The sequence below is a fragment of the Brachycentrus maculatus genome, unplaced genomic scaffold, assembly GCF_059751285.1.
Source record: "Brachycentrus maculatus isolate JH-2025_06_01 unplaced genomic scaffold, ASM5975128v1 h1tg000554l, whole genome shotgun sequence".
NCBI lineage: Eukaryota > Metazoa > Arthropoda > Insecta > Trichoptera > Brachycentridae > Brachycentrus > Brachycentrus maculatus.
In genome coordinates this window covers 115,450-127,783 of record NW_028281297.1, presented here as the reverse complement: position 1 = coordinate 127,783, position 12,334 = coordinate 115,450, and the positions used below count along the sequence as shown (strand labels likewise).

The 12,334-nt window shown below is 33.2% G+C and overlaps 1 protein-coding gene across 1 annotated transcript in view; it reads left to right on the top strand.

The window, feature by feature from the left end:
* The window catches only part of LOC148301510 (zwei Ig domain protein zig-8-like), a 334,565-nt gene that overhangs the window by 277,968 nt on the left and 44,263 nt on the right, over window positions 1-12,334 (top strand). The window contains exon 5 of the mRNA XM_088273141.1: window positions 11,376-11,508. Within this exon, the coding sequence (XP_088129267.1) occupies window positions 11,376-11,508 (133 nt within the window). The remainder of the gene's footprint in view (window positions 1-11,375; window positions 11,509-12,334) is intronic.

Sequence of the window (12,334 nt, the reverse complement as noted above, 5' to 3'; positions counted from 1 at the left end):
GCAGCCTTCTTGTTGTTTCCCTGGGCGATTTCAATGTCCATTTCAATTAAAACAAACCCTGATTTCGAATGCTAATGGGTGTCGCCTGAATTTTCCGGAGGCTTATTTCGGCTGGATTATTCGGAAACGAGATCAAAGGGCTTTTTGGTTATCATAAAAATTCATAAGAAAATGGAGGATGATTTTCTTATTTCGGTTTTACGTAAAATGTAGACTGAAATACGTGGGTCAAAGTAATTTGATTGAAGTCAAAATGCGCTGTTGAATTTTGGCTAACTTCAAAAACAAATTTTCGACTCTCGGTATAAATAAAAAAAATGTAAAATCTCACCTAATTTGGGCTTATTTTATCAGAATTTTGGACCTTAGGTTAACTTATTTGTGATTTGGTTTGGTTTGAAATCATTTACTACTTATTAGTAAAAAAAAAATACTCTCGGGATAAATATAAAGAAAATATTACCTTATTTGAGCTAATTTTACAAAAATTTTGAATTTTAGGTTACCGAATTTGTGATGTTTGGTTTTAAATCATGTATTAGGTACTTATAAGTACTTCCTTAAAGTCAGGCCTAATTATGGTTTATTTTATCAAATTTTGAATCTTAGGTAAGTATATGTATTTCTGATGATGTTTGGTTTTAAATCATTCAATACTTATTACCTAAAAGTCTGGTTTTATTTGAGTTTATTTTATCAAGATTTTGAATAATAGGTTAATGTATTTCTGGTGATGTTTGGTTTTAAATCATTTATTACTTGTGACCTCAAAGTCAAGTTTTATTTCAATTTATTTTATCAAGATTTTAAATCTCAGATTTATACAATTTTGATTTTGATTGGCTCTCAAAGCACGTATTACATAAAAATCATACTTAATTTGGGCTTATTTTATCAGAACTTTGAATCTCAGGTTTTTTTTGTTGGGCTTTTCATGGGTATTAAATTACATTTTACTTTCTACCTAAAAGTCAAGCCTATTTTGGCCTTATTTTATTAGTATTTAAAGTCAGGTTAATGAATTTGTGATTTTATTGCTGTTAAAAGCACGTATTATTACAAATTAGTAGCGATATTCATGCAATTGCGTTACTAGCATGCAAACAATTATAAACACCACTACTCTCATACTATCCAAACACAAACACAAAATTTCACGTGCGTTATTAGTCTGTCGAAGACCAACATACGTCACGAGTACGTCTTGAAACCTATAGACTATTTTTTAGAGCAGTTCCATATTGTATTTAATAAATGACTAATAGGTTATTTCTACTTTATAAAGTTACCGGTAATTACACAAAGGCAGAATGAACAGTCTGGCGCCTCAGGTACCAGTTTCGGGTTACATTAAATAAATATAAGTATGATGAATAATTTTGTTTGTTTAAATTCCTCCATGGGAATCGAACCCGGGAATTTTAGAAAGGTAACCAAATGTGATTTTGTCCACCTCCGTAGCGCAGTGGTCAGCGCGTTTGGCTACCGTGCTGGAGGTCCCGGGTTCAATTTCCAGGGAGTCAAAATAAATATGGCCGATTTTCACTCTCATATTTATTTAATATCACTCTGGACTGGTACAAGAAACGCAGGGCTGATCACCTTGCCTTCATGCAATTAACGATCAAGTTAACACTGCATCGCCAAGATGCAGTGCCCTTTGCACCATTGGGTGCGGATAAGGGTTGGAAGTAGAAGAACCGAATGTGATGAAGGAGGCCGACAATTTATTTAACATGACAGGAAAAAATATATTTTAATGAAATTCTTTTTCCTGGCTCCATCCCAATTAATCGTCTTTGTGGACTGTTAGGGTCTGCTCTCCTCATCCTCAGCTTGTAAGTCCTTCTGTCTTGGACAATGTGGAATAAAAAAAGATAAGTAAATAGCAATTTCACTAAGCCTAATTCTACAAAAGCTTACAGAAAGTAGAAAAAATCTATACTATGTTCATCTTATTGTTTTTAGTGAATTTCGTCGAAATACAGAAACAATTTGTATTGTATAAGTACAAGAGTCTAGAGCATAGGTTGGCAAAGTCTGGCTTGGGAGCCGCATATGACTCTTTGACCTTTTAAGTACAGTTTCGGCACAAATATCCGCGGGAAGCCTCCTCTACTCTACATATTCATGCAAACAATATTTTTGAAACATGAGCTTTATAAAAAGTAAACAGAAAAATTGTCTTATTGACTAATATCTGGAAATATACTAAAAATAACTTAGTTCAAAGCTGACTAGATAAAACTTACCAAGGAGATTTTGTTTTTAGATTAAAATAATATTTACCGAGGAAAACTTGACACAATCAGGTATGTCAAATGCTTGATAGCGGCCGGATCAGGAGTTGTAATAATCGTCGAGTATATATATAACGTGGTAATATTTTTCTTTATAAATTGGGTGTAAATAATATGTAAAGTGGGTGTATAATAATAAAATAAACAATGTGTTGCTTTGTAATTAAAGAAACGACAGTAAAAGTTTATTCTCAATTAATCTTTACAATAATTTTTATATCTATCTGATTCTGACAGTTAATAATATTATATTTTTTCTATCGGATCTCTTTTGTTTAATTCTGTGCGACGCATGCGACATCTGGTGGTAGAACTGTTTCATGTAGGTACTATTTGTAAGTACTTAATAAAATGTATAGGTAGGTACCTAGTTATTTTATTACATATATGACGAGATGCATGAATGTAGAAGAAGCGAAGAATGTTTGCAAAGACAGAGTAGTGTGGCGTTCGATTCTCTCTGCCTACCCCTGCGGAGAAGCGGCGTGATGGTTAGTTGGTGAGTTTTTTTATATATGAGGTCAAGGGATCTTGCATCACTTATGTCACTGTGACCATATTTGGTCTAGTGTGATCTCCTTCTATAGCGTAGATCACTCTCAAGACCTACATGTAGCTCACCATCTGTCTAAGTGGTAAGAGCTTTACCTTCTCTTCAAAAGAGACGCAATGATATTATTCGCAAAAAAAAAGTGTCCTTATGGATACCTTACTTTCAACAGATGTTTTTATCAACGAATGAAATCCTTATTGAGTATTAAATCAAGTTAAGTAAAGTTTTATTTGGTGTTCCCGTAATTTAATAAAGGTCTTTCATTATAGAAATGGTAAACTGTATGGCTGTTTTTTTACCTAACGTCCAAATGGCTCTGAAATCTAGCTACGGCTTATGCAACACCACTTTACATGACTCTACTCATTCTTCAATTTTTTAAGTTTCATGGCCTATGCCTACTCGTGAGTGGATTTACTCTTTATATTTAAAGTAACTATAATTTCATGTAAGTCATGAGTGAAAATTCTAGGCAAAACACTCGCTGTATGGCTGCAAGACTGTGCTTATTTAAAAGAGATAAGAATAGGCTGAATGCTTTTGAGATGTGGACCTAAAGAACAATGCTAGGAAAATTGTGGAGATACCACATCTCGAAGGACGAGGTACTATGAATAATCGAAGAAAGAAGGCACCTACTCTCGACTCTCATGATCTCCAAGAGACGCGCCAATGAATCGGTCGCGTGTTGAGACAGGAGGGTTTCCAGCATCTGGTAATAGAGGAAACGATCGACGGAATGAACGCCAGAGGATGCTGCCGCTGCGAATATCTTCGCGACTTCAACGAGGATATGGGCTGTTCAACGTATCAGGAGTTGAAGAGGGTGGCGCATAAACTACCGGAATGGCGAAAGAGGTGTCATTTGTTACTGTTGACCAATCCACAGGATTGAGTTCACAGAAGGACTAAAATTGCAAACAGATTTGGCTATCACAAAAAAAAATATTTTCAACATTTTGAGTGTATCCAAATACTTATTTACAGATCAGGATTTTATTTTACATTTTTGATATATTTTTTAAATAAATTTTTTTTTTTACTTGTTATTATTTTTCAACAAAAATTAAAAAGAATATGGAAGTCTGGGCTTTTACAGAGCTTACGACCGCCATAGGTTGGTTCAAGTGATCACTTTACAAACTTTACACATTTCTTCATCTAAGTTGAGATGTCAAAAATGTATAAAGATAATCCAGATTTGTGAACAAGTATTTGGAAATACTCAAAATGTTGATTAAAAAATACTGGTAAAATTATAAGCTACATAAAAATTTAAAATCACATTTTCAGGCGGGGCATATTTTTACAATATTTTGAGTGTGTCCAAATACTTGTTAACAAATCTGGATTATTTCCAATTAAAGTAAGTATTTTTCATATTATTTTTTGACATCTCATCAAAGATGATCATCATTGATGAGATGTCAAAAAATAATATGCGACATTTTTTGTTTATGAATTTAATCCAAGATTCGGACCTTACATACAAATAGAAAGAGTCTTAGCGTAATAAAAGCCACCCTATTCCGACATAGAAGTCAGAAGTGAACTCACATGAACTGTGTCACGAGTTTGATCAATATTTGGGGTTCCGAAAATTAAGTTGAGTGGTTGTCAATCATGGGTAGAATTGGTGAATGTCACACGTGTGAGTAAATGTAAAAATATAATTCTTGCCATGTGCATATTTGGTTCATTGGCTAATATGTTTGCCGATCACTGGTCTACATAGAGGGCTGGTAATTTATGAAGAAAACTGATGTTTTTAAACAGATGAGAGTAAGATGCTGGGGTGAGGATCCGCTTTGTATACTTTTTACGGACTTGAGTGTACATAAGGTTAGTTATTTACGAGTATAAGCACATTCTCAGCGTCTCCGTTCCGAAGATTGAAGTTAACTGTGTCATTATTCAGGTACGAGCAGCACAATGATAATTACGTTGTTTATTTGCGTTGTAAGCACAAGGGTTTAAGGCAGTGTTTCCCAACTTTATTAGTACCGTGCCCCACTTGGACAAAACAAAAATCTCCACGACCCCCCTACCAATTTTATATATACCAAATAAATTCTGAAAAAAGTGATTTATTTTAAATAATAAATGCAATATATACTTTAATTAAAATGTAACTTTGTTTTAAATTCACGATAAATATTTTGTTATAACTTAATTATAATAATGTCTACCGCTTCTTTTTCAAGACTGATTAATACTTCATTACAATACAGTATTTTTTTTATTGGCAAAGCACCCAATATTGAGTGATACATACACTACAGTATTAATCAGTGTTGAAAAAGAGGCGGTTAGATTCAAAACCGACAGACATTATAATTAAATTACAAAAAATAATCATAGGATTTTTACAAAAAAAGTTTCATTTTTATTATAAAATGGAAAATCACAAAGTTGGTGCTTAAATTAAAGCTATTTATACTATTTTCATTTCTTAATCGTATTCTTTTTTTTATGGATCCTCAGGATTTGACTGTAAGCTCTCTCTCTCTACCTTTTTGGAGGTCTACCTGGAGGTCTACGTCCTTCAGGACTTTCTTGAAGGGCGATACGTGGATATCTGTCTTCTGACATTTTGTTATCATGCTCATTTTAGTATCGCCTCCGTTGTCGTCTCCACCTCACAATATCTTCCATCTTACACATGCTCCGGATATAAGTATTTCTCACGCTGTCTCATAACGTGTTTCCGGTTATAAATCGAAGAGTTTCCATTTCAGAGATTCAGTTTAGAAGTATCTGCTCTTGCCCGAATTACATAAATGACTATTGGTCGAACACATGTATTGAATATCTTCATTTAACTTTCCATTCTCATGTGTTTTTTCTTCCACACCGAATTTCTGAGGCATCCGGATATAGCTGCAGCGTTGTTGATTTATTTTAAAGTCTCACCATAGAGATCACCGTTGCTACTAACGTCGACTCCAAGATACTTAAAATCCATCAGCTATTCAACGGTTCTCTGCCTACTCCAGCGTGATGGTAGTATTATTAATATGTAAGAAATATTAACGATTTGCACGTTGCCCCCCCCCCCCAAGACATTCAAATTGCCCCACGTTGGAAAACACTGGTTTAAGGCGTAAACTGGCTCATGGGCTTTCCGCCCGTGTAAAACCAGGCTTACGCTACTATTTACTTTGTATTCGGCAAGATCACACTCTCACTGCAACATTTATGGCGGCGGCAATATAATGCGGAGTAGGAATGTGAGTTATATGACCCGTAAACCGACAGTAAGGTATAATACGCATTCGGGCACGGATTGACGGAGACGAAAATCAGACGGCCCGATTCAAAAGGATTTAATCATATCCACTGCAAGAATGTTACAGAGAACAGTCGAAAGTACCTTTTTGATGAATTTTGGACGACTCGAATTGGACCCTGGTCTTGAATTATATATTTTAAGTGCAAATTCTATGTGTATATTTTCACCGCAAGACATTTGCCAGAACGTAACTTAAAGCTCGCGTCATACACAGGGTGTTGTTTATCGCCGTTTTGAAGCATTCGCGTAATAAATCAATCATAAATAATTATTATGACTTAAAACACTGATTGCCGTAATAAACGCATTGAGCATTATAGAATATTTACTGCTCCTTTAGTGAGTGCGTGTATGCCCATGTATATGTGTGTAAATGTATGTGTTTATTTGTGTGTATATGTGTGTGGGAGGGGGCTTTAACTAATTTGATCGCTTTTTAATTCAAATTTTACTTGCTAAATTTCGCTTTTTCTTAAAACATATTGTGACACGTTATTTGGTATATTTGTCATTATCAAACACCGTATGCGATGTTTTAAAATGAGTTTCAAATACGGTGTTTGAAAATGATGCAAAATGCACCGAAACACATCTCACAATAAATTTTAAAATATTGATTATTACTCAGCTTAGCATAAATTAAAAATGGTTAGGTATAATAACAAAGTGACTGCCAAATTAATTAATGAAAAATAATAATTAAGTTTTTATTGACATTACAAAGTTAACAAAATCACAGTGTACTCTCAATTAAACTTTGATAATGAAAAATGTACTCGTGTACTATTGACTTCAATTAATATTTTTAATGTTTCGTTTTATATTACGAGTATATTACAACGATCAAACAACCAGACAACCGAAACAATATTTTCCCCGCAACTACTCGCTAAAAGCAATCAAAAGATTTAATGGATCCGTTGAATAACCGCAGTTAATAAGGCGATATAGATTGTTTATTTCGTTCACCTATTGTTCTCAGAAATAAAACTCCCATTGAGAAACGTTAACCCTTTGATGCCTACATTTTAAGAATTCCAGTAGTGATCATGTATATAAGAACAGTGTCCGTCGATGGTTGCTTTTCGTTGGAAGGGACAAGGTAGAAAGTGAATTTATTAAAGTCCAGATGTAATTACTTTATTGTAAAACCTTTTTACTGTAAAATGTTGTATCTATTGTATGTAATGTAAATAATCTAAAAATTAAAAAAAATAAATAATAATAATAATATTAAATGTATTAACATGTAAGTATCTCAGCTCAACACAGGTCATGCCTAAAGAGCCGTTATACATAAAGTTAGAAAAAAAATTACGTATCTATGAAATAAATAAATAAATATTTTTAAATATTTTTATGTTTTTATAAAGACCGAAGAAAACCTGGCATGATCATGATTTTCAAATACTTAAAAATTTTTGAGTCAGGAGTCGGAATAATTGGCGGATATGTAAATATATGTATGTAAGTGGAAGAGGCAAAGATTATTTAGAAGCACAGAGTGGGGTATCGTTTTAAATACACTGCCTACCCCTACGAGAAGACGGTGTAATGGTTAGGTGGTTAGTTTCTTTTTCAATTATTTGGTAATAATTCAAGGGAAGAAACTAACTTTTAACTACGGTTTTATTTTATCGAACGATGATTTAAAATAAAAATTAAGTATATTTAAACAATTGAATTAATTCAAATAATATGGTAACGTCAAAAAAAATACTGAACTCAATCATAAGATGATCCCTAGAACTAGTATGCAAAAAAGGGGCAATCGAAGAATAAATACTTTCAAAATTTGAGTAGTATGGTTGTCAGTCATTGGTATATAAAGTGTATAAAATTAATAAACCTTGTTTTCACCCCTTTTTTATTAAATCAATTTAGCCTACCGGTTCCGACAAGAACCTTGTCATCATCAGGGTTTATTTTAATTCAAAAACATTAAAAACATTGAAATACCCTCACCAAAAACATCCACACACTCCGTAAAAATCCTAAATGTTATTTTTTTATTTTTAAAGGAGAGTATTTTAATGTTCTTGAATTAAAATAAACCCTGATGATGACAAGGTTCTTGTCGAAACCGGTAAATTAAATTGTATTAATAAAAAAGTGGTGAAAACAAAGTTTATTAATTTTACAAAGTTTATAAAATGTGCCAAAAAGTATCTGCGGATGTTCTTGAATTAAAATAAACCCTAAGATGACAAGGTTCTTGTCGAAACCGGTAAGTTAAATTGTTGTAATAAAAAAATGGTGCAAGCAATGTTAATTACTTTTATAGAGTTTATAAAATGTGCCACAAAGTACCTGCGGAAAACATTCAAGAAATGTATAAAGTGTAAACACGTGTATAAAGTGATCACTTAAACCAACCTATTTAGGTTTTAAGCTTTTTTAATAATCATACTTTCATAGCCTTTTTTATGTTTGTTGAGATATAAATATAAAATGTTATTTATTTAAAAGATACATTGCACGTATCAGAAGGTTGAGCAAAGGGTAGTTAGAACTTGAAAGATGGGGGTGTTAATGTGCAGTGTAAACACTGTTTTGAAAATGGTCGTAAAATGGTTGAGAGAAGAATTTCATCCACTTGCTTTTAGAAACTTACAGTGATGAAAATTGTAAAAGCTTTGTAGTTTTCTTGTTCGTACACTATAATAAAAAAAATATATATGTGCGATAGATATTTGAAAGAAGAAAGAATGCAAGGTTGAGATAAGCACTATCGATAAAATTGTTGGGTAATATATCCAAAATTAAACAAGGTGTATTGAAACGAATTCTTCATTTATTTATGTATATATTAATACGTGACGCGTTTCGTCTTATTAAGACATTATCAAACACTCGAGTGTTTGATAATGTCTGAATAAGACAAAACACGTCATGTATTAACATATATATAAATAAATGTAGAATTCAATCCAATAGACCTTGTTTAATTTTTCAACTATTCAATATGGAACTCTACCAACTGTCTGCAGTTACAATAAACTATCGATAAATATTATTTGGACACACTTAAAATGTTGTAAACCATCGATAAAATTAAGAAAGATGTGTTAAGATGGTTAGGAAATGTAAATCAAATGAATGAATAAAAAAAAGTTAAATTAATAGAAGCAGAGCTGGAGAAGATTATGAACTTGAGATGATAACATATTCAAATACTTAAAAGTGGTCAGGTTGGGAGTCATGAGGAGATGCGTGAATGAGAAAGAGGCATAGATTGTGTGCAACAACAGATTGGTCTGGCATTTTATTCTCCCTTCCTACCCCTACACGGATGCGACGTGATGGTTTATTTGTTTTAGTTACTTGTCGAAATATGGGCAAAATGGTGAACGTTAAACAAATCTTTGAAATGATCACTTAAACTTCAAATATCATTATTACAGGTCATAAACCTTGTAAATCCCTCGAAGATTAATAACTGGTTTGGTGAATAGACGTTTAATTGTGAAACTGGCATTTTAAGCTCGCTACCTGCTAATTGTTAAATGAATTCAAGAAATAATAATTTTGAATTTAATTAGGTTTATGTAATATTTTTTTCATATCCTTACTGTCCTTGAAGACAAGCCTTTAAAATTGGTGGGTTATTTCATTAGTCTGTTTGAGACACAAATGATAAAAAATTATATACTTCAAGGCAGGATGTTTTCACAAGTACAAACAAATATTTAAAAATAGATTTCGTGCGTTCATTTGGTATCCTTATATTTTTTTAGTGATTTCCTGTTATTTGTTAAAGTTAAAAAGAACGTCTTAGTTGAAAAGGGATTTTCCTTTACACAAATAATGTGAAAACAGTAAGATAACAATTGCCGAGAAAAGTTTTGGAATAATATTTGGGAAAGGTGGGACAGCTTTTCAAAGATAAGGAAAACTTTCCAAAATTGGTTCGTGAGATGTGTTATTTTGAAAACTAAAAATATCGTTACATAATCCAGGATACACAATATTTTGTATGAAGAAAGTTTACAAAGCTTTACTTTGTTTTTAGTTGGTGTAATAATATTAACATAATATAATTTAAGTTTCTAATATGACGAAAATGTAAACAACTAACAGAAAATATTTTGAATATTTTATTTAATACATAATTTAAAATGATTGTATATTAAAATATTTTTTGTGACGAACCAACTAATTAATCATCACGCCGCTTCTCCGCAAGGGCAGGCAGAGAGAACAGAACGCCATACCAATCTATCTGTGCACACAATCTTCGTCTCTTTCACATTCATACATCATCTCATAGATACACGCCGATTATTCCGACTCCTGACCTAACTACTTGCAAGTATTTGAAATACCCGATCATGCCACGTTTTCGTTTTTTTTTCTTTTTGTGAGGTTAAGGGATCTTGCATCTCTTATGTCACTGCAACCATATTAGGTCTATTGTGACCTCCCTCTGTATCACAGCTCACTCTCAAGACCTACGTGTGTCATGCAACTCACGACCTTTCTTGGTGGTAGGAGCTTCACCTTCTCGTAGTCCAGTAGTGGTCATTCAAGGATGCGACTTCGTTTGCGATCGAGTGCCACACAATCAAAGAGGATGTGGATTGATGTTTCGTTACCCTCCATTCAAAATCTGCACACTGGGAAGTCTTGTAGTCCAATTTTTGTCATGTGTTTCCTCAGTCTGCAGTGTCCTGACAAGGTCCTGGTTAGGACCCTTTTTTGTTTTTGCTAAGCTTTGGAGCTTCTGTGGTGAATTTTCGCGGTTATTTTGCTTTTATTACCAACCACATTCGTCTCACAAATTTGTTTAACTATTTTTTCTTCACTTGTTTGATTCACATGCCCAAACCATCTTAATAAACTTTTCTTAATGCTTATTTCAGCCTTACATTCTTTCTTTATATCACCATTCGAGCATCTATCATACAACGTTTTGCCACACATTCATCTGAGAGAATGCATTTTAACTGTTTATTATTTTGTCCGCCTCCGTAGTGTAATGGTCAGCACGCTCGGCAACCGCTCTGGAGGTCCCGGGTTCGATTCCCAAGGGGGGTAAAATAAAATATAAGTGATTTTTTCACTGTAATATTTATTCAATATTACCATGGACTGGTACCTGAAGCGGAGGGCTGATCACCTTTCCTTCATGTGTAAACGATCAAGATAACACTGCGTTTATATGACACCTATGCACCATTGAGGTACGGATAAGGGTTTTATTATCATTATTTATTATTATTATTTTCAGGTCATCAGACCAGACAGGTCGGAAAACTGGACGCTGCAGATAAAATTCCCTCAGGAAAGAGATGCAGGCATCTACGAGTGTCAAGTCAACACAGAGCCTAAGATGTCTCTCGCGTTTAGACTCAACGTAGTCGGTGAGTTTCTTTATTTTTACTATTATTATGAAGAAAAAAATAAACACACATAAATTTGAGGTTGTGCAGTAACAACCATTTTATTACAAACAGAAAACTTTTGTTAGGGACAACTTTTTTGGTTTAGTTTTAAAAAAAACTATTGAATTTGAGAACTACAGATATTCACAAAAAGTGGTCTTCTACAAAATGATATGTGATATTTATAAACAATTTTTTTGCTTGTAAATATCTCTTTTTTACTTTTTATATTTTTTCGAAGAAAAACTTGTTTTTTCAATACAAAAAATTGAATTACGTCAAATGTTACCTGGAATGAAAGACTTTTAAGTTACGATTTATTGTATGTTAAGCCTTAACGATGCGCCATTTTAATCATCAAGGAAACTAGTTCTTTTTGGATTCAATAAGTCCCGAATCTCATTACAAAAGTTAATAAAATACGCCTTTTATTTGCATTTTATTACTTCCAGACGGTGGAGTTTATACGAAGGAAGAATTCTATCGGAAATTCTTCTTAAAATCGTCCATAAGTCAATTCCAACGAGGACGGGAAGCGAAAGGTTAATGATTTGAGTGTTTCAGAGTAGAATTAAATAAAATAAAAGATAAGGGACGCACCCCTGTATTCGACGTTTGGAGGATTTAAAAGGTGACAAGACGGAATACTGACTCGGGGGTGGATTGTCATTAGGGGTGCCGAAAGCACTCTCGAAATATGAAGATATTCTGGAGGTACATAAATTGAGGCATTTATTAAAGCGGTTAAGGGTTGCTGCAAATATTGACCCGGAAGAGTTTGTTTAAACACGGGCGTATGAAAAGT